We start from the raw sequence: 18,690 nt of genomic DNA, 5'->3' as shown, positions 1-18,690 counted from the left end.
GGACTGGTAACTGTTGCTGGATACCAGACAAACAGCTCATCTCGGTGTGATCTGCCTGGTAGATGGACTTTAAGATCTGGGAACTGTACCAGGAAAAGGGCCACAAGAAAGCCAAGGGACGTATTTGAGCACATCGAGGTTTTTGGCCTCCCATGGAAGCCACTTTGGAACTCAACAGAGAAAGACTCCATGATCTGGCGGTGATGGAGTATAACGAGAGAAAACTTATAGGTCTTTTGGTAAAGCTCTAATCAAGTGGCAATGCCAGTTGCGGTATTCTTCCGCGGGTATAGACCACACGTAAGTCTAGAAATATACTGCTTTATCCTGTATCGTATCTGTGATATCTAGACCGCATCCTGAAGGATTGAGAAAAGGGCCTTGAGTACCATTCTTGCCACGATAGACATATTTGGTCATCCATGCAGCTTCACATTCAGGCCTACCAAAATCTCTTGCAGAATTTTCAAAACACCCTCTTTGGCCACCAAGGCTGAAAAAGTTGCTTGCAAGACCGAGATGCCACACTCGTCCCTTTCTGCAACATTTTGCATCCTTGCATGGTATGAGGAACCAAGTGTTGATACGTCACAGCCATCCTGGCTCCGTGCCGCTCGTAGCATACAGATCTGCGCCGACCGACATTCGCCGGTGCATTCTGGCTGTAACCAGCCTCTACTGAGACGTAACATGTATTCGTCAAAAGCCGTCTGATTTTTCTCGAAGACCTCGGTGACGTTGTGCCAGAATGAAGCAGTGAGCTCCGCCGTATCGTCGATTAGGGGAGGGTTTGTGAGTGGGCCATATGTCTCCTTTGCGGAGTAATACTTTTCCCACACGGGGCCTTGGGTCTGGTATGTAGGAGACGTCATGTCGGCGCTGTAGGTAGTTGCATCGAGAACGGCGAAGGTCACAGGATCAACATCGTAGACACGAAAAGAGGGCATTCCCGACATGGGAGTGAGCGAGGGACCGACATACGATGTTATTAGAGCATTGTTAAAGGTCTTGCCTGAAGCATCATGGTATGTAATCTGAAAGTGATCTCTGTGGGTGTGACCAAAGAACATGGCTGCGATGGTTGCTGAGTATCGGTTCACTACCTGGTTCAGATAATTCGACTGATCGTGGAAGGCATTCCGGTCCCCCAGCGGCATATGCCCAATAATATAGACACGCTCTCCAGCTTTCTCAGCAGCGTGGAGTTCTTCAACAAGCCAATCGATCTGACCGCTGGGATCGCGCAGCATCTTCCTCTGAAAAAGCCAGAAGTTTCCCCGGTAGAATAGATTTGTGTTGAGAGAGATGACTCGCAGGTTACCATGGGGATATTTGGTTGAATAAGAGCCGATTCTTGCTGCCGTAGAGGCTGATTCATGTCCAATCCAACGAGACCAGGTCCCTGCGAGAAGGTCGTAGATCCATGAGGATGCGTCACCGACGGAACTAGGCTGGTAGGCGTTGGTGGGATGGGACTCGTGGTTGCCAGCTGTTCCGTAGACTATACCGAGATGTCTATCCATATGCTCATATGACCGAATAACTTGATAGGTTAGTTTTTATAGGTGAAGTATTTGAGTCAAGGACGCTCACTTTGGTGCTCATTATAGTCCCAAGATGTGTTCCAGATTGAATGATCGATAATGTCTCCGGTAAAAATCGTGAAAGCGGCGTCGGGTACCAACTTTCTGATTGCTTCATACATGCTATGCTCAAGAGAAGCAGGAGAGTCACAAGTATGTTCTCCATATGGTCCTGCTGGGGATACCGTTCTCCCGGGCTCGTCATTTTCTGTGAAAGGTCTTCTCAAGTCAACGAACAGCACCACAAGCACTGGGGAAAGCGTTAACTAACCTGCAGCATATGGGCTTGTTACACTCTGAATTCGACCCTTCAGTGTAGAGCTGGTCAACATGTATATCGGAATAGTGAACAACTCTGATAGGGTCTCTTCCACTCGAGACTGGACGCTTTCGGCGCAAGTGATCAGGAGGCACAGGGACTTCCCATTCGTCTATAGTAGGATAGTGGCAGAGACCTAGAAATGTTACGCAAAAATGCTGCGAAGTCTTTGAGCGGATGGCAATGTTTCTCAATGCCTCGGCTATAATAGGCCCTTGAAGCTCAATGGTTCCATCACAAACATCTGCATCTTGGACCTTGAATTTGTTAAATCGAGTTTTGTATCTCATAAGAGCGTATTAGGCTTGCTACCTTTGACTTTTTGCATACATCCTGTAGTGTGGTGATAAAGTGTCGATCACCCAGATTCGCAAGGCTCTTGAAAGTCAATAAAAGGCCCTGCACCGTCATCTTTAGCTCTTTATAATCACATTCATGACCAGCTGCGACTTGCCTGACATCCCGAACAAGACGACACACTCTGTATTTGTTTCCATATTCGATCTGCCCAGTCATTTGTATACAAAATCTTTTGGTGTTCATTGAGACCTTGAGCCACGACAGCCTGTCCGTCAGTTCCGATAACCGTTGTTATGACTCCAAGACAGGGTAGGAGGGTTGTTAATAAGCGCATATTTGTCGAAGCGAAAGAAAGGAGAAAACTGTTGATCTCAGTAATGGCGAAATAGAGAACAAGGTATGGATTGAACTTGTTTAGTGAGCTCGAGAGACCATCAACTTACTGCCATCTTAGACAAATCATCTCCAAAATCGGCTTAGTGTCACCACTATAACAGCCACATGACCCAATTAAAGCAATCACAGGAGTGCATAATGCACGAAGGTTGACAGAGGAAAACGTCACCACTGGCTGGCCCATGTCTCGTCTCCAGCAGCGATCTCAAATCCCGTCCATCAAGGAGGTTGGCAGAGGAGCAACGTACACAGTAGGTGCGTGATTATTTCTTATTCATATCCATACATACATCTATTTCGTACAGCTCTTTTCATGCCTTAAAACCAGAAAAATGTAATATACAAGACCGATGATGATGAGTTATACATCTGCGCCATAGATAATGATACAAGGAGCACCTCGCTCCAATTCAAGCAGGCTTTTGGATATCCATAGCATTCCTCTTTTTGCAGCTGGCCTGTGCTACTCCTTTATCGGAGATGTCTTTTCCTCCTTCTTCGTCTTCGTCTTCCCCTTCGACCGACCTTTCTTTTCCGAGCCCTTCTGACGCAAATGCGCCTCTTTCCGCTTGTTCATGTTGGTCTTATTTCTTGCGTCAGCTTCCCATGCAAGCTTAACCCCTGTCTGTTTCTCCCTCTGCATGACCGAGTCTCTGTACTTCCTCCCAGCTTCTGTGCGTTCCGGTAATGTTCCTCCCCACATTCTGTGCCATTCCCTCTCGCGATCCTCAGGGGTTGATACAAGCGCCTTCTTCCTGCGCTTCTTGAGTTCCTTCAAAATCTTACGCGCTCTGTCTGATTGAAGCTCCACGACTGTGTATTCCACTTTCCAGTTGATTGGTTCCTCATGGTCGGAGCAGGAGATACGTTCCACGACCTCGCCGTCGACCATGTTGCGGACTGTGACATACAAACCGAGAATATCCTTCTTTGGCATGCTCTCACTTTCTTCGTCGGATCTTGCTTCTTCTGTCAGTGAAGGCTTGTCTGCTCCACAGGTCTGAACAGATTCTGCTGAAGAAACGTCAATGGTAGCTGTGTTGCTTTCATCAACCTCGCTAATCGGCTCCTTCTGATCTCGCACCAATTCCGACAAAACTCGCTCAAATGTCCCCAGATTGCTCTGGTTGTTGTCAACGCCTTGGGCAAACTTGATGATAAGGTCCTTGAGAGTAGCATCTGCTGAGTCGTCGCTGTTTAATGAGATGTCTTTTCCATCGACAGCGTCGCTAAGTATGGAACTAGGCCCTTCATCCTCAGCCCTAGTCTCAACGGCTTCAGTGAGGCCAGACTGTGTCTCTTTACCAGAGTATTCCACATCTTTAGAATCCATGTCATTATTGGAATTGTCGCCTTCAGATGCCTCGAAGGATGGGGGCAGTGCATCCTCAGTTTCGGAAGAGGCTTCACTTGTATTCAGTGCGTCGTCTTCTGCTGAACCCTGTTGAGTTGTGTCTTCAAGTTCACTGGCTGCTTCCTTGTTGTCCTTCAACTCTTCGGTCAAAGCCTGGACAAGTTCGTTGATGTAGGTTTCTCTCTCCAGCTCAGGCTTCCCAGTCAGCAAACCACTTTGCTCAAGAGCTTGTTCGATAGCTTCTCGCACACTATCCAAGCCGGCGGCGTCATCCTCCACAGTTTGGTCGACCTTGGCCATCATCTCATCCCACGATTTCTGTCTTTCGGTCGATGATAACTTTTGAGTATCTTTCTTAGTCTGGGGCTCGGCTTCGTCACTCATTCGGCTGTTCTCTTCATCCGGTGGAATACGCAACATGTTGTCTTTAAACATAGCCACGGCTTCACTCCCCTTCTCCTGGGTTTTTTGCATCTCTTCATCGCTGACAGGCTCGGCAAAAAAATAAGTCAAGGGGGGGTTTGTTGGCCGAGTCTCGATGTGTAAGCGAAGTGACTTCTTAGGGAAACGCTTCGTAGCTCTGTCCAAAAGATCGTTCAAGAGTTTGACACTGACTTTAAACTCCTCGTTTCCCACACTGCGGTTCGCAGTTCCATGAAGAGCCTCGTCCATTTCCTCGAGGCTAATATACTGGAAACCAAATATTCGTTGTGTGTTATGGAAAGCAACGAATATACCATCCATTCGGCCCATGCGCACTTGCAAAGAATACTTGAGGAACGCCGCTCTGATCATGTCGTAGTACTCACGTTCGAAAGACTCCCAAGTACCGAAACGGCTACGAATCTCATATCCAACGCCTTTTTGATAGCCGTCTACATCCATGCGGATGGAAACTACTGCACGGGTTTTCAGATCAAACATGCCTGTTCCTGGAAGTCGTGGATCATAAGCATCCAGCTGTGATCGCATCATAAAATCACCCAGCGTGGAGAAATGGAATGCTTCGTCGGCATTTTTCTCCTCTTCGGATAATTCATGCGAACGGCTTCTCCGGTACTTTTCGAAGTGGGGTTTGTTGAGAGTGAGAAGCTTTTCCATTGATTTCCCGAGCATGCTCAGAACGTTGGCTGTGTCAAATTCTTTGTCGGCGTCAATAGCATACACACCATCTTTATAACGGGCGAATGCGGCAGCAGGACCTCTGGTCAGCGCGGTGAACGTATCATACTCGACCTTGAAAGAGCGGGACAAGTGTCTGAAACTTAAGGGCCTCCACGCTGAGAGAAGAAAGTGGAATTGGGAGAGCATGGCCGTCATACTAGATGTTGAACCGCAGTACTTCTTCTTATATTTGGCACACAAGTCTGTCAACCGACTGTCCTTGGAGGATGTCACATACTCTTTCAGAGCGTCGAAATCAAACTCATCAACGGGCATGATTGAAGCAAGGTATGGGTCAAAGTTGTAAACTCGGGTCCGCTGATCTTGAAGCTGGTAGGGTCCGCCATTGAAAAGAACCTTGTCGAGCTGATGGGCTAGCGTGGGGACGCTTCTCCTGGATGCCTCTTCAACTGCTTTCAGCTTGAGGTGTTGGGGCATGATGGTGTAAACTGGAGGCAAAGCCTTCTTCTGCCTTTTGACAGCCTTCGGCTTCTTCTTCTTCGATGGTGGAGCTGCTGTACTGGGCTCTGTCTCATGACTATTTGCTATGGTATGCTGATCCGGTTCGGGGGAGGGAGTGGTATGATCTTCTTGGGGGGCGTTCTGGGGTTTCGAAGGTTCTGTAGCCAGCTCTTGTTGTAACTTCTCTTTGAGTGATGCCCAGGCACCAGTCTGCTGATCAACTGCCCCAGAGCTGGCCTCTGATGAGTCGGCTTTATCAGTCCTCTGTTGTTCGCTTGGACTACTTGACTTGGACCCCTTAGTTTTCTTCCTTTTCTTCGACTTGTCGATGCCATAGACTCTCTTAGCCACAGCCAATGCATCGCTGATATCGGTTTCAGTAGTCCCCTCTGTAGATCCTTTCACTTCAAGACGAGCAGCTCTTCTCTTTTTGTCCTCTTTTTTCCTTTCCGTGACTTTCGCTCCCTTTCCTGTCTTTTCCGAGGCGTTCTTCTTTGAATTGAGTGCATCTTCGGAAACAGGGGTGGGTTTCGGCGTGGGAATTGAAGTGTCGTCTGGGCTAGTCTCTGTCGCAAATAACCGGAGGGGTGAACATTGTCGCGGGCATCGTAGATGGGGCCGGCAGATATGTGCAAACGTGGCCGCTGGGGGTATCCCACGCCGTAGTCGAAGCATCGGGGCGTCTTTGACGAAGTCGATCAACTTTGGAGAAAGATGGCCAAAACCAAAGATGGAAGGACTTCGCAAGTGACGCTGATCCAGAAAAAAAATATTGAATCATCAACGGCTCCGGTATAATGTCGGGTCGGACAATGCATGGTATGACACGTGATTGGTCAATCACTAAGGTACCTACCTTGGAGGATCCATTGCATGCACCTGCCTACTACCTACCTTAACCATTAGCCCCAGCACTTCGTCATTTCCGGAGCCTTCCAAACGTTAAAGGTTCGAGAGGACACCCACCGCAGAGACTCTCGCCGCATCTTCTCATGCGATAACAATGGGCGCGAGTGATTCGAAGCTCGTTTTCAAACGGGGCATTTTTCGTTTATCAGAAGAACGGCATATCCCAGCGGATGATGCATACTGGACCTCTGTTCGTCTGCTCCACCCAAAGTCCTACTTTACCTTTCCATGGATAACTCGTTTACTGACATGATATCACGCAGTTTTGGGAGCTTCCTGAGTCTTCTGAGGATGTCTTTAGTTTATTCACACCTGCCGATATTCGAAGAACTCGGGATCGAGCACTCGAAAACCTAGAAACCCTTATCCTAGCCATCACTTCTCGTCTATTCATACTACGTCATCACCCATCTTTCCCTGATCCTGAACTTGCTCCAGAACGCGAGGCCCTGAACTGTATCCGAGTACTCACACGTGTCTTGCCTTACTTATACGAAAAGGAATCTCTCAGTGACTGGGAGCAACAATTCTTCTGGGCTCAACGAAGGAAACGCACTCGGCACGGTGCGATCGCCAACGAGATCCTCTTTGACGAAGCCCAGGAGGCCGAGCGCAAGACGCAAACTGCCGAATTCGAGGAGGTCAAGCCACTCGCCGAAGAGCTGGTGGACACGCTGGTCGATCTGCTATTTTTTTCTGATCTTACTTTACCACGACAACCCAATGGCCGACCGAAAGTTAGCTATGCGATTTGGCAGAGTGGGGTGGGTTGCAACACAGCTGTTGCAACAACAAAAGAATATGAAAGTAATCGATCAGAGATTCTGCGACTTCTCTTGACGCTTTCTGGCCAGAGCCTGTACATGACTGCTGGTGTCCTGCCACAGAACGGCGTACGGACGTTAACACACTTATGCGCTTGTCCAGACAAGCAAGTCGTGCTCTCGGTGCTATGTTCCCTACTCAACACAGTTGGTCCACCTGGGATCTCTCGGCTTCGAGGTGCTGATGCTAACTTCACTTATAGACGTTGAAATACAACCCTGCTACGTGGCGCGTACCTTATAACACTCTTGTATTCAAGGATGGCAAGCAAATGCTTGTGACATACTCACTACAGTTCCTCTTGGTGCTCTTGTTGTACCCTATTCCCGAGAACCCAGAGAACCCATCGCCTAAACACTCTTATCGTCACTTTTTAGGCCGACTCCACCGGCCCCAAGATTTTCAGTTTATTGTGGACGGGATGACTCGAATTCTAAACCAGCCGCTTCAAGAGAAGACTTCATATCTTCCAGGTTCTCAGTCATCTGGCCACTTTGCCCCTGAAATACTAATGTTATTCTGGGAGATCCTTCAATGCAACAAAAGGTTTCGATCTTTCATCGTGGACACCGAAAGAGCGCATGATTTTGTTGTCCTAGCCCTGTTCTATGCTCTTGAGTATAAGAATGATGCTACCAAGCAAGGAGTTGTGCGCATGTGCGCTTTCTTGCTCCAGACTCTAAGCGTGGAGACTAACTTTGGCGTCAACTTGAACAAGTATTTCGAGGGGCAGGAGAGTCTACCAATGTCTATTCGTGTACCGGGATTCCGAGGGACCTATGCGGATTTTCTTATCCACTCAATCTACAATCTGATCACGACAAGTCAAGGGAAGCTATCGGCGATATACCCAGCTCTGTTGGCGGTGATTAATAACATCGCACCTTATCTTGAGGGGCTGAGCAGCACTAGCAGCTCAAAACTGATGCAGCTGTTCTCTTCTATGTCCTCGCCCTCGTTTTTACTTGCAAATGAGACTAATCACGCTCTGCTCCACTCATTGCTGGAATCCATTAGCTCGATACTGGAGAATAAATACCAAAAGAATCCTGAGTTAGTATTTACTATCCTCAAAAACAAGAAGAGGGTTGAAGCCTTGCGCTCATTCACCCTGGAGAGTGGCCAAGAGGAAATTGAGAGAAGAAACAGAAGAAGAAAGGATTCTGGACACCATTTTGATCCATTTGATGCTGCATCTGTGCGCAGCTCAGTTGACAGCTTGAGGAGTCCAAACAGCGCCCAGCCACGGCACTCGTCATTGGAAGAGGTTCCTGAAGACGGTGCCTTCGCGATTGGAGACGATGACGATGACGACGATGACGATGACGATGATAGTGACGACGAGGAACAGCAAGAGACTCCTGCACGGTCAACGTCAAGTGAAGCCCCGTCCCGGAGGTCATCGACCCCCAACGTTGAGGATGCCGTCCCAACTCAATTGCGAGGGATGTCCGAGAAGGCTCGTGGCAAGATGCCAGCGGGTGTTCCCACCTTCTCGCGGCAAAACAGCACCACCAGCCTAGGCGGGCGCTCAATAACAGGACAATCACAGGCAGGGGCATTTGAGCCTTCGGCCCACTGGATCGACAGCTGGCTGCTCGAACTGCCTCTCCACACAATCCTGGCAGTCATTCAACAGGTGTCTGCCCTCTTGCCGCGACAAGAGTTGACAGCCGATATGCCAACACCAGAAACGCTGCGACGAATTTCATGTGTCCATGTTGTTGGCATTGAGCCATCGGCTCCCCGTGTACATTCTTTTGAATGGTCCCAGCTCGCGTTGGGTTGGTATGAGTCTCTGCTATGGGGGGTTATCTTTACAACCGAGATGCAAGTTTCCAGAGGAACCATGGGCATATGGAATGGCACCGCTATCAAGCTTTTTAGGGTCCAAGAGACTGCCCCAGAGGGCCCAACACTAACATCCCCTCGAGGTGCTGTTGACGCTGTAGGTAGCAACATTGTCTCGCGGATAGGGCAGATCAACCTCCGGGGCGGGCCGCAGGGAAACAGCCAGCCACCACAGCGAAACAATTGAGGAGGATACACGGAGAGTTCAATGGGGGCGCTTGCTCAATCCCTTATTTGAGCAATTAGAACTTTCTGCACTATTTGGCAACTTCTCCTTGAAGAGAGAGCGCTGGGTCCTAAAGCTAAGCAGCTGCTAGCATGAGGCTATTGTTTCACGATCTGCCACTGTTGATTCCAACAGTGTTCATCGTGTAGGATAAGAGAACGAATGGTGCATGGAAAGCGAATTGGCGTGGTAGTATAGAAACAGGCGTTTGGGTATGGACTGGAGTCAATCAAAAACTCGCATTTGCATCAGAGCGGCTCAGTTCATGCTGTTTTCTACTATGCACATAATCACATGCGCTGTTCGTCCTCATCTCATCAGCTGGTGTTTCAAGTTTTGACTACTGGCGCAGTAGCTAACATGTGGCGCGTCGAGATGGAGGTGGCTAATTTGACTCAGGACCAGCCACAGCCAACAGGATCCAGGAAACACCCTACACCCTCCAGTTCCACACCGATTGGATTCCTTGTTTTCAAAAGCAAAAGTTGGCAGAAGTAGGCAAACAACGTGATTTAAGCCAGCAAAGCCACGTCTAATGCCTGGAGTGATCATTTCCGAAGGGTGCAAGGGGACTCGTACGCACCGCCACCACCGACCGGGGAGCTTCACTTTCACTGCCAATCATAAGCTGCCCCGGACCATTTGTGCCGTGATCCCCATACGCTAAAGCCACAATAGTCATCAGCCACGTCCCAAGGTCCCTTAATTCTAGCAGCTATCGCGACAAGGGTCTTGTTGAATGAAGGGTGGGTTGTAAGGGTCCAGGTCCTGTTGGTTTTTTGGCCGGGTTACGGTTTAACACGAAAGCAACTCAGCTTATTGTTGCAACTCGCAGTCGGTCACATTTTTTAATTTCTCGGTTCTCACCTGTCTCCAAGTGTCCCTTTGCTACGCTATTCAATTTCGCTCTGCTTCATTTGGTCAGTACTGGAGCTAGGGCATCTTACATCATATCAAAGTCAAGCTCAAGCAGAACTGAATCTGCTGATACAACACTAGAGCATGTCTCAACAGCAACCCGGAGACTTCGGCGATGAGGTACAGCCTTATCGTATCCGTGTCAGTACCTCAACGAGAGATATCATCCGATCGAGGAGCTACTAACCATTCACTTTTTTACAGGTATCAAGCAAGTACCTTGATATCACGCGACAGAAACTAGAGCTTACCCGGTTGCCTCATGAACCTCGTTCAAAAGATTGGTGGGAGCCAAAACCTCAAGTTGAGTCTCTTGTTGACTTTTGGTAAGTGGTTCTGTGAGAGAGCTGCGCATGGCGAGGCTCACGTATAGTACCTAGGCAAGAATCATTCTCATGGCAGAATCACGAAGAAGAGCTGAACCAAACTCTTGCCCAGTTCAGAACAAGTTTTCAAACTTCCACTTCATCAACGCCAGTCCGGCTTCATTTTATTCATGCCCGCTCTCCTCATGCTAACGCTGTTCCTTTGCTCTTAATACCTCCATTTCCTTTGACCAACCTGTCGCTAGGTCACCTGGTTCAGCCATTGAGTGATCCTGAAGATGCTGGTACAAACCAGCCGTTCCATGTTGTGATTCCGGCCTTGCCTGGCCTGGGCTTCAGCGATGCTCTTCCTTCTAATGCACCTCCTGTTTCTACAACAGCTCAGCTACTGGACAGCTTGATGAAGAGATTATCATACGAACATTACGTTGGAAGTAACGCCGGCTCTGCTTCAATTTCCCCAGCTGCTATTGATTGGAGACTGGCCCGGCACCTTTCAATTCACTATTCAGAATCATGTCTGGGGTTTCATTTTATTGCACCTCCTCTGACATGCCCTACACTTTCGGGCTCGGCCAGTGAGTGGTTAAAATGGAAACTTGCTCGACTCTTTGGCTCTTCAATTCTGGGCTACTCCAAGGACGACCTCTCGGCTATACAGAAGCAGGAGACGCCGCAGTTAAGCAAGAAGTCGGCTGTTAACCTGGGTCAGCATAGCCGCAGTGACTTTGAACCAAACACGCCGTCATATGCGCTGTGTGACTCTCCGACAGGCCTCCTCCTCTATGTGCTGAAACTGCTCCGGACTCTTGGTCCCAAGAAGGAACTTACACCTAAAGACATCATCACTCTCACCTGTCTCATATGGCTACCTGGCCCTGAGGCTGCTCTGCGATTCTGGGCTCAATGCGCGTCAGAGATCGAGCCTGTGGAGGAAAAGAAGACGACAAAGAAACCCAAGGTTGCCATTACCGTTTTCACTGGAGACGAGGATCAGGCTGAGCAGCAACGAACACTCCCACGTCCTGCAAAGACCATGTACTCTTGCCCTGGCTGGGCTAACAGGGAATACCACGTCGTGCACCTCAACCGAGCCCCTGGAACTCCAGGTTTCTTGGCTTGGGACCGGCAAGATGTGATAGTTGAAGGAATGCGCGGTCTAGTGAAAGCAATATTGGCAAAGGATAAAAGGATTCAAGTTGCTGAACAGCCTGGGGCTGTTCTTCAGGATCAGCTCGAAGTGCAGGATGGCCGGATAGCCCAAGCAGATCTTTCTGGAACAACAGTCCAGGATCCGAACGCCAGTCCGGGTGAGGGACCTCATAAAACTGGTGTACAGAAACCAGCAGGGGACGATCACCAACACCTTGCCCCTCCACAAGCAGCTACACACGGAGGTACTCATTGATGAATATTGACAGAATGATGCGTACGAGGGCAGGTGGGTGGTGGAACTTAGTTCGATACCGTCATTTCGGTTCTCTTTCTCTGAGTCTCGTCACTTGCTATGAAGACCATAAGCTTATGAGCAAAATTATATACCAAAAGTATGACAGCAGAGTAAAGCTTGTTGCGTTGTGTCTTGTTTGGTCAAGATATCCTCTTTTTAATCTATTATCCTTTTGAGTATTGCGGAACTGTTTATACTTGGCCACTCTGGATATCGCATCCCTACGAGCAAACTCGGCTCACCTGTGATGAGGCTATTTTGAATTGATGCTATATCAACGTAAAAGTGGGTTCACAATCAGGCATTATGATTAATCGCTAGAATTGATAGCGACCTTTCCTTGTGACTAGAGTTGAATATTTGAGTTCAATCTCTAGATCAGATAGTGAGTGCCTGGTTACCCTAAGGTACGCAAGATTATAGCTCCTCAGCCCCCGTACTACCCAAGGTAGATACCCACCCAGTGACTTAAGGTATCCAATGCTTGGAACTCCCCTGGTACGCCACAATGTGACCTAACCAGCTCCCACCCCTCAACCCAACTTCTAACTTCCGCAACAGCGAACACGACTTGACTCTATCTATATGGGCACATTACAGACCCACGAGCCTTCTATTTTACCAGAGCTGTCTTAGCACTACCCGTCATTTTCTGTATGGCGACGATGCGCTACGAAACAGCCCATTTCTCTTAGTCGGCGAGCCATCTCCCAACCCCATACTCATCATGTCGAATCGATACGACCGACCTCACCGCGACGGTAACGGCTATGGCAACTTTGGACGTTCCAACGATGACTACCGATCCGGGTATCAAGATGGGTACGGCAGCGATCGATATGCCATACCGCCTGCCACCCAACACCCGCGACCACCACCCAGTCTTCGACAGATGCCCTCCCGATCACGTATACCACAAGTACAAGCTCCACCACAACCAGCAGACACTCATGCTGCACGGCAAATCACCGAGGTTATCGACCATATAAAAAAAGAATGGCCTGCAATGTGTCAAGACGATTGCGTCCCTGTTCAACTGGCGCTGCAGCTGCTCGACAGGAGCTCGGTTGGTCGCGCCCACGAATACGCCCAGTTCCAGCAATCACACAACTACCTGCAAGAGTCGCTCAAGGGTATCGTCCATGAACATCACCAGGGCTTCAACAGTTCTATAGGTACATTTCACAAAATTCAAAGTAGCATTCAGCAGTCGCAGAAGCGAGTACGTGCCTTGAAGGAATCACTGGCGAGTTCCAAAACAAGTCTCTGCGCGACAGATCCTGAATTGAAGAAGCTTTCCAAATCATCACAAGAGTTTGACGCCCTGGTGCAAACTCTTAATGAACTGGATGACCTCCGAGCAGTACCCGATCAGTTGGAGGCAAGGATATCGGAGAAGAGATTTTTGACGGCCGTGGAAGTGCTTCAGAATGCGTTGCGAAAGCTACGGAAGCCTGAGTTGGACGATATTGGTGCCCTTACTGACTTGAGGAGCTACCTTGCGAACCAAGAGACTGCCCTGATGGATATCCTTGTAGAAGAGCTACACGAGCACCTCTATCTCAAGTCACCCTATTGCCAGGAAAGATGGCAGAGTTTGGCTAAGACGCAAGGCGCCGTCACCGAAGGTTTTGGTGATATTAAGCCCATCGCCCCATTTCACGTTATTCTCGATGCCATTGATGTTGACAAGACGGTCCGGGAAGATCCCATGAAAAATCCCGAAGCCGATACATTCTACTATGTAGGACTGCTGGTGGAATCTTTAAACAGGCTCGGACGTCTGCAAAATGCCGTGGAGACTCTTAAGCAGCGACTCCCAGTTGAGCTCTTTACTATCGTCAATGAGACTATCAACGAGGTCGATCAAAGGCATCCCAGCTCTTTACGAGGAGGATCAGCCAGAGGCGATGGCCTTCACGTCTACGGAACACGTGAAACACAAATGCGAGCAGATGTGATTTACGACCTCCTTTGGTCTCTATATGGCAAATTTGAGGCAATTGGAGAAGGCCATCGTGTGTTCCATGAGTCTATCAAGGTCCTAATCCGAAGGGAAGGCGCTGGTAACAATAGTGCCCTCCTTGGAAGCTTCAAAGAACTGTGGAATCTATACCAGAACGAGATTAGATCTTTGCTGCATAATTATGTTACGACCGATGCAGATGTCTATCAGTTTGACTCGCCAAACCCAGGAGATACGCTCCATGGCAAGAAAGACATACGAGAGCATCTTTTCAAGTTTTCTGAAGCGAATACAAAGTCTGTTGAGATGACGAGTGAATATGACGCATTGGACAACATCATCCAAGATGCCGTTCCTGGGCTAGGATCTCGAAAGCAAGACAGAAAAGGGCGGAATGTCCAGGAGGGAGGAAGAAGAGGAGCAGGAGCAGGAAGTGATGGTCTGTTTGGAAACAGTCATCAAACGACAGGCTCGTACAAATCTCTGGTGGAACCTAGTGTCTTCAATATGAGCTTGTTACTACCGCCGACGTTAGTCTTCCTGCAGCGTCTCAAGAACATCGTCCCTCCAGGTTCAGACCTGGCAGCAAGCACACTAACAACATTCTTGGACAATTTCTTGGTCAATGTCTTTCAACCACAATTGGACGAGACACTCGCAAAACTGAGCGATACCGTCTTTGGGGAGGCAGATGCATTCACACAAGACCCAGCCTGGAGCCAGGTAGCACGTCGGCCTGTATTTCGAGGAACAACAGCCTTTTTCGAGGTTGTGAAAGCTTTCTGTCGTATGCTGGGAACCATACCACCAGACCAAGCACTCAGCTCGCTGATTGTCACTCAAATGATGCGGTACTATGACCGCTGCTTCAGCTGGTTCAAAACGCTTGTCGTCAAAGCTCAGGATCCGGCTGCCGAGATCAGCAACGACAACCTAAGGTCATCGGCACGATTCTCTCTGGACCAAGGAGAGATACAAGAAACAATGAAGAAGCTTTTCATGTCAGAAGAGATGGACTGGGAACTGGCCGAAAAGGAGATACACTTGTTGATGGAACTCACAGATGAGTCGCCACTCGACTCAGGTGACATCATTCAAGATCGAGATTCCATCTCATCCCTGTGCCTATTGTACACCAGCATGAAGTGGCTTGCCGTTAAAATTGCTGGCCTGCGGCAGATCACAACGCATGACACAGATACGTCACGACAAAACCTGCCTCGACATTCGAGCCGAAGATGGACTCTTATGAACGATACTGGCAAAACCGCAGGAGAAGAAGGCCCTGTGTCACTACCATTAACGCAGGAAACTGTGCAGTAAGTAATGCGACCCGATAGGCAAACATATAACTGATCAATGTTCAGAGCGTTTGACAGCATAGTGTCGTCTTTCGAAGAACTCGCAGGAACTGCGCTACTAACTCTCCATATGGAGATCCGGTGCCGCATAGTCCATTCATTGTCCATTGCCTTATCCCCCAAGGTGGCACCCTACTTGCTTGACCAGGAAGTGAGTGAACCTGACCCCCAGATCTTAAGCCTCAACTCGGAATTGGTATTCTTTGACGAGACCATCGTGAAGTATCTCAGAGAGAAGGAGATAGCCTTTATTCGAACGGGTCTGGGGCTGCTCATAAACTGCTATCTTGTGAGCAATGCATGTAAAGCGTCGCCTATGAATGACAAGGGCTGTGGACGTATGCAACTCAACATTCTTGTGCTGCAACAGAACCTCAAGAACGTGGAGGAAGGGGTGGACCTAGCGCGTGCAGCTAATTACTTTTCGCTATACGAACAAGGTGCAGACGCCATTGTAGAGAAGGCAAAGGAGGACAAAGAACAGCAACGAGGGACCAGCGCGCAGGATCCAGACAACTTTTCGTACGACGAGCTCAAGGCACTTGTCGAGCTCTGCTATAGTGAGGCTATGGCACATCCTGAACGAGGAATCGCCACTGCAGCCAAGCGACAGATGCAGGACAAACTGCTCGGGCTGAGTGAGCACATGTGGCAGACATAGATGGACCAGGACGATATGTGATGCACGAAGTGCTGGGCTTCAATGGAGTCGAGGGATTGCTTGGAACAGGTATGTTAGTGGTTGATTTGATGTGTAAAGTAGGTAGTAGCGAAGCGTAATGAATGGTTATACGAATCAGGCATGAAACCAAACAAAACTGTCTATTACTGCTTGAATATCGCCGTAAAACTTGCCGCAGGCAATCAAGCTTGATCGATTGTCACGGATACACACAGAAAAACAGGCCTTTGTTGTGAGCCGTGGCAAATACCCGTATGGAACCATGCGAAAGCCACGAGGGACACAAGCAAAGACCAATGGGAAGGGGATTGCCATCCTATGACCATCCTTTGTGTAGCAGAAACAAGAACAAGTGACATCACAGTTGCAGTCTCACAGAGACGCTAGAATTAGAAATTATTTTCCTCTCCCGCACTTGAGCAACGTCTGTGAGTGACGGGAACTGCATGAGGCAGCCCAGCCAGAAGTGGCAATGGTAGAATACATGGCGATAACGGATTTGGATTCGGAACGGGTGTGATATCCGTATTGTTCAATGACAACAGCAGCAGGGGTTGTTGATAAACATATAACTTATCGCCGGGGCATACGGGCAAGACGGAGTAGGAAACTTCAATTTACCTAGGTCGAGGAACCGTAGGCGAATAATTCAGGGCCAATATCTCGTACTTTGAAAGATGTTTTTGGTCTTTCGTGGAGTGCATGTGGACATATTATCTGGGTACCTACAGATATTTCCCTGGTCATCAAAGTTTGAACCTCACAAGTCAGACTGTCAGAGGAGGAGATTAGGGAGATCATATTACCTGGGTTCAAGGGTGCTAAGATCATCGGTCAAGAATGAACCTTAGATGTGAATTTGTAATGGAAGGATCAAGCATCGAATCTCAAACGGAGGCGAGATGTCTTTATCTAAAGCTTCTGCATTCGGGTCCGTGATAACTCTCGGGGTTCAACGTGACGGACATGGGTGGATATGGATGATATGGGATGGATTATCGATCGATCAGCTGCTCCACAGTACCCAATTGGCCGTTGATGAAATAGGTACTGTACACATACGTACCATAGCAGCATAGGTCTCCGCATCGTGAATTTCCCATTATTGCTGTATTTGTAGTTGTCCATTTTGCAACATTGAGTTTCAGGCACTTATATCGGACCCTTAAAAACAAGAATAAGCCACGGCGTTTTCTCTTCAGTCTCTGTCGTCCATTGAACTTCTGCAATGCGTTATCATTTGCGACCTGGACTAGCCAAAATTGGATCTAACTTACCTAGGCTGCCCCTGAACCTAATCTCGAAACATGTAGCGGGCCATAATGTGCTTGCGGGAGCGGTACCTTGCATTGCTAGCTCTTCTATAGGTACCCTACCCTCAGGGGGCGAGAAAACAGCAAACCTTGATGCAGGGTGTCAAAATAAACTTAGTATAAGGTCCCCTAAAATTAGACTAGGTTTACCTAAGTGTTTTTTATCACTTAGGGTTGAGGTCCAAAATTTTCTTTCCTCCCCTAGCCTAGGTACCTTATGCAAGCCCCCCGCGGCCTTCGCCTGGCCGCCTCAAACCCGGCCTTGTACTGTAGCTTAGTAGGTACCTAGTTGAACTAAGGGAATGGAAATAGGATGGAATTCAGGAGTATCGAATGGGCTTCAGCTGGACCACGCGTGGTTAGGAATGCTAGAACCCAATATTTTGAATGAATTGCCCATTGAGTTTGTGAAAACCGTTACAGCCTGGAAGACAATGGCATTGGGTTTAATTGATGGAAAAGTACGGATATCATCCATAATATGTACGGATAAGAGGTTATTAAGGTAGTTAATTAGGTGACGATTGGCTGCATCTTTCTAACCTAATCGCGGAGCATCTCCTATTAGTTCCCTTTCCCCTCTGCTGCCAACTTTTATGTAGCCCTTTGTCCATCTGAAGCCGAAGCAGCCACTCAGTGTCAGTGACCTCAATGCAACAGTAGCATCATCTGTCAGCCCCTTATCACTTCCGCCACACTCCACTGTTCGAGTGCCGGACTGCAGTGCCAGAAGTGCACTGAGGCACTGCGGAGACGCTGGCTAGCATGGCTAGCTTGGCTCCAAATGAGAGACATCAAAGCCCGTCTGTCTATTGGTCGTTTTAAACAATCAATCAACAACAAAACAAAGAGGCCAACCTCTTTTCTCATCTTCTCTCCTCATGTGCCAGCCCTTTCATTGCATCTATCCCATTACCAACCTGTTTCATTCCATCATCCTTCTCAGTGTCCTTTTTTCCAGTGCCGACCTCCCATTCTAGTAAGGTATCCCCCCTCACCAGCACCTGTCTAGGTGCCTGGGTATTTCATGCTTCGAGATTGTAACTAGAAACTCACAAGTTACCAAGATTACTATAATTACCTCGCCTATCCATCCTATTCCCCTGGCGCATCCACTTCTAAAGGCCTTACACGACAGTGGGAGTAAAAAGAAAGAGAAGACCCCACGCGTCTTAGCGGAGTAGACCAGCAGCCAGCAGCCACCTCACCTTTCTCCTCCTGTAGCTCCATTTGTCCCATTTGGCTCGTCAGGTTCCCCTGGATTAGATTGGATTGGACAAACCAA

General features: G+C 48.6%; 5 protein-coding genes across 5 annotated transcripts; 3 read left to right on the top strand and 2 right to left on the bottom strand.

The window, feature by feature from the left end:
- Positions 1-416: 416 nt before the first annotated feature.
- J7337_002778 (uncharacterized protein) lies at positions 417-1,523 on the bottom strand (the record flags this gene model as incomplete). The annotated part of the gene is made up of 1 exon (XM_044820505.1): positions 417-1,523. One exon carries the CDS (start codon positions 1,521-1,523, stop codon positions 417-419), a length of 1,107 nt encoding a protein of 368 aa, XP_044684805.1.
- A 1,538-nt stretch (positions 1,524-3,061) lies between these two features.
- J7337_002777 (uncharacterized protein) lies at positions 3,062-6,253 on the bottom strand (the record flags this gene model as incomplete). The annotated part of the gene is made up of 1 exon (XM_044820504.1): positions 3,062-6,253. One exon carries the CDS (start codon positions 6,251-6,253, stop codon positions 3,062-3,064), a length of 3,192 nt encoding a protein of 1,063 aa, XP_044684804.1.
- A 328-nt stretch (positions 6,254-6,581) lies between these two features.
- On the top strand, positions 6,582-9,350 carry J7337_002776 (uncharacterized protein; the record flags this gene model as incomplete). The annotated part of the gene is made up of 3 exons (XM_044820503.1): positions 6,582-6,677; positions 6,751-7,380; positions 7,515-9,350. The coding sequence occupies 3 exons, from the start codon at positions 6,582-6,584 to the stop codon at positions 9,348-9,350; spliced, it is 2,562 nt and encodes an 853-aa protein (XP_044684803.1).
- A 1,219-nt stretch (positions 9,351-10,569) lies between these two features.
- On the top strand, positions 10,570-12,041 carry J7337_002775 (uncharacterized protein; the record flags this gene model as incomplete). Its single annotated transcript, XM_044820502.1, has 2 exons — positions 10,570-10,633; positions 10,879-12,041. 2 exons carry the CDS (start codon positions 10,570-10,572, stop codon positions 12,039-12,041), a joined length of 1,227 nt encoding a protein of 408 aa, XP_044684802.1.
- Positions 12,042-12,810: 769 nt separating this feature from the next.
- On the top strand, positions 12,811-16,071 carry SEC8 (exocyst subunit; the record flags this gene model as incomplete). The annotated part of the gene is made up of 2 exons (XM_044820501.1): positions 12,811-15,368; positions 15,417-16,071. 2 exons carry the CDS (start codon positions 12,811-12,813, stop codon positions 16,069-16,071), a joined length of 3,213 nt encoding a protein of 1,070 aa, XP_044684801.1.
- Positions 16,072-18,690: the final 2,619 nt, after the last annotated feature.

The sequence above is a fragment of the Fusarium musae genome, chromosome 2, assembly GCF_019915245.1.
Source record: "Fusarium musae strain F31 chromosome 2, whole genome shotgun sequence".
In the NCBI taxonomy this organism is placed as follows: domain Eukaryota; kingdom Fungi; phylum Ascomycota; class Sordariomycetes; order Hypocreales; family Nectriaceae; genus Fusarium; species Fusarium musae.
The sequence above is the reverse complement of the archived record's forward strand: the minus strand, read 5'-3'. Positions and strand labels throughout refer to the sequence as shown.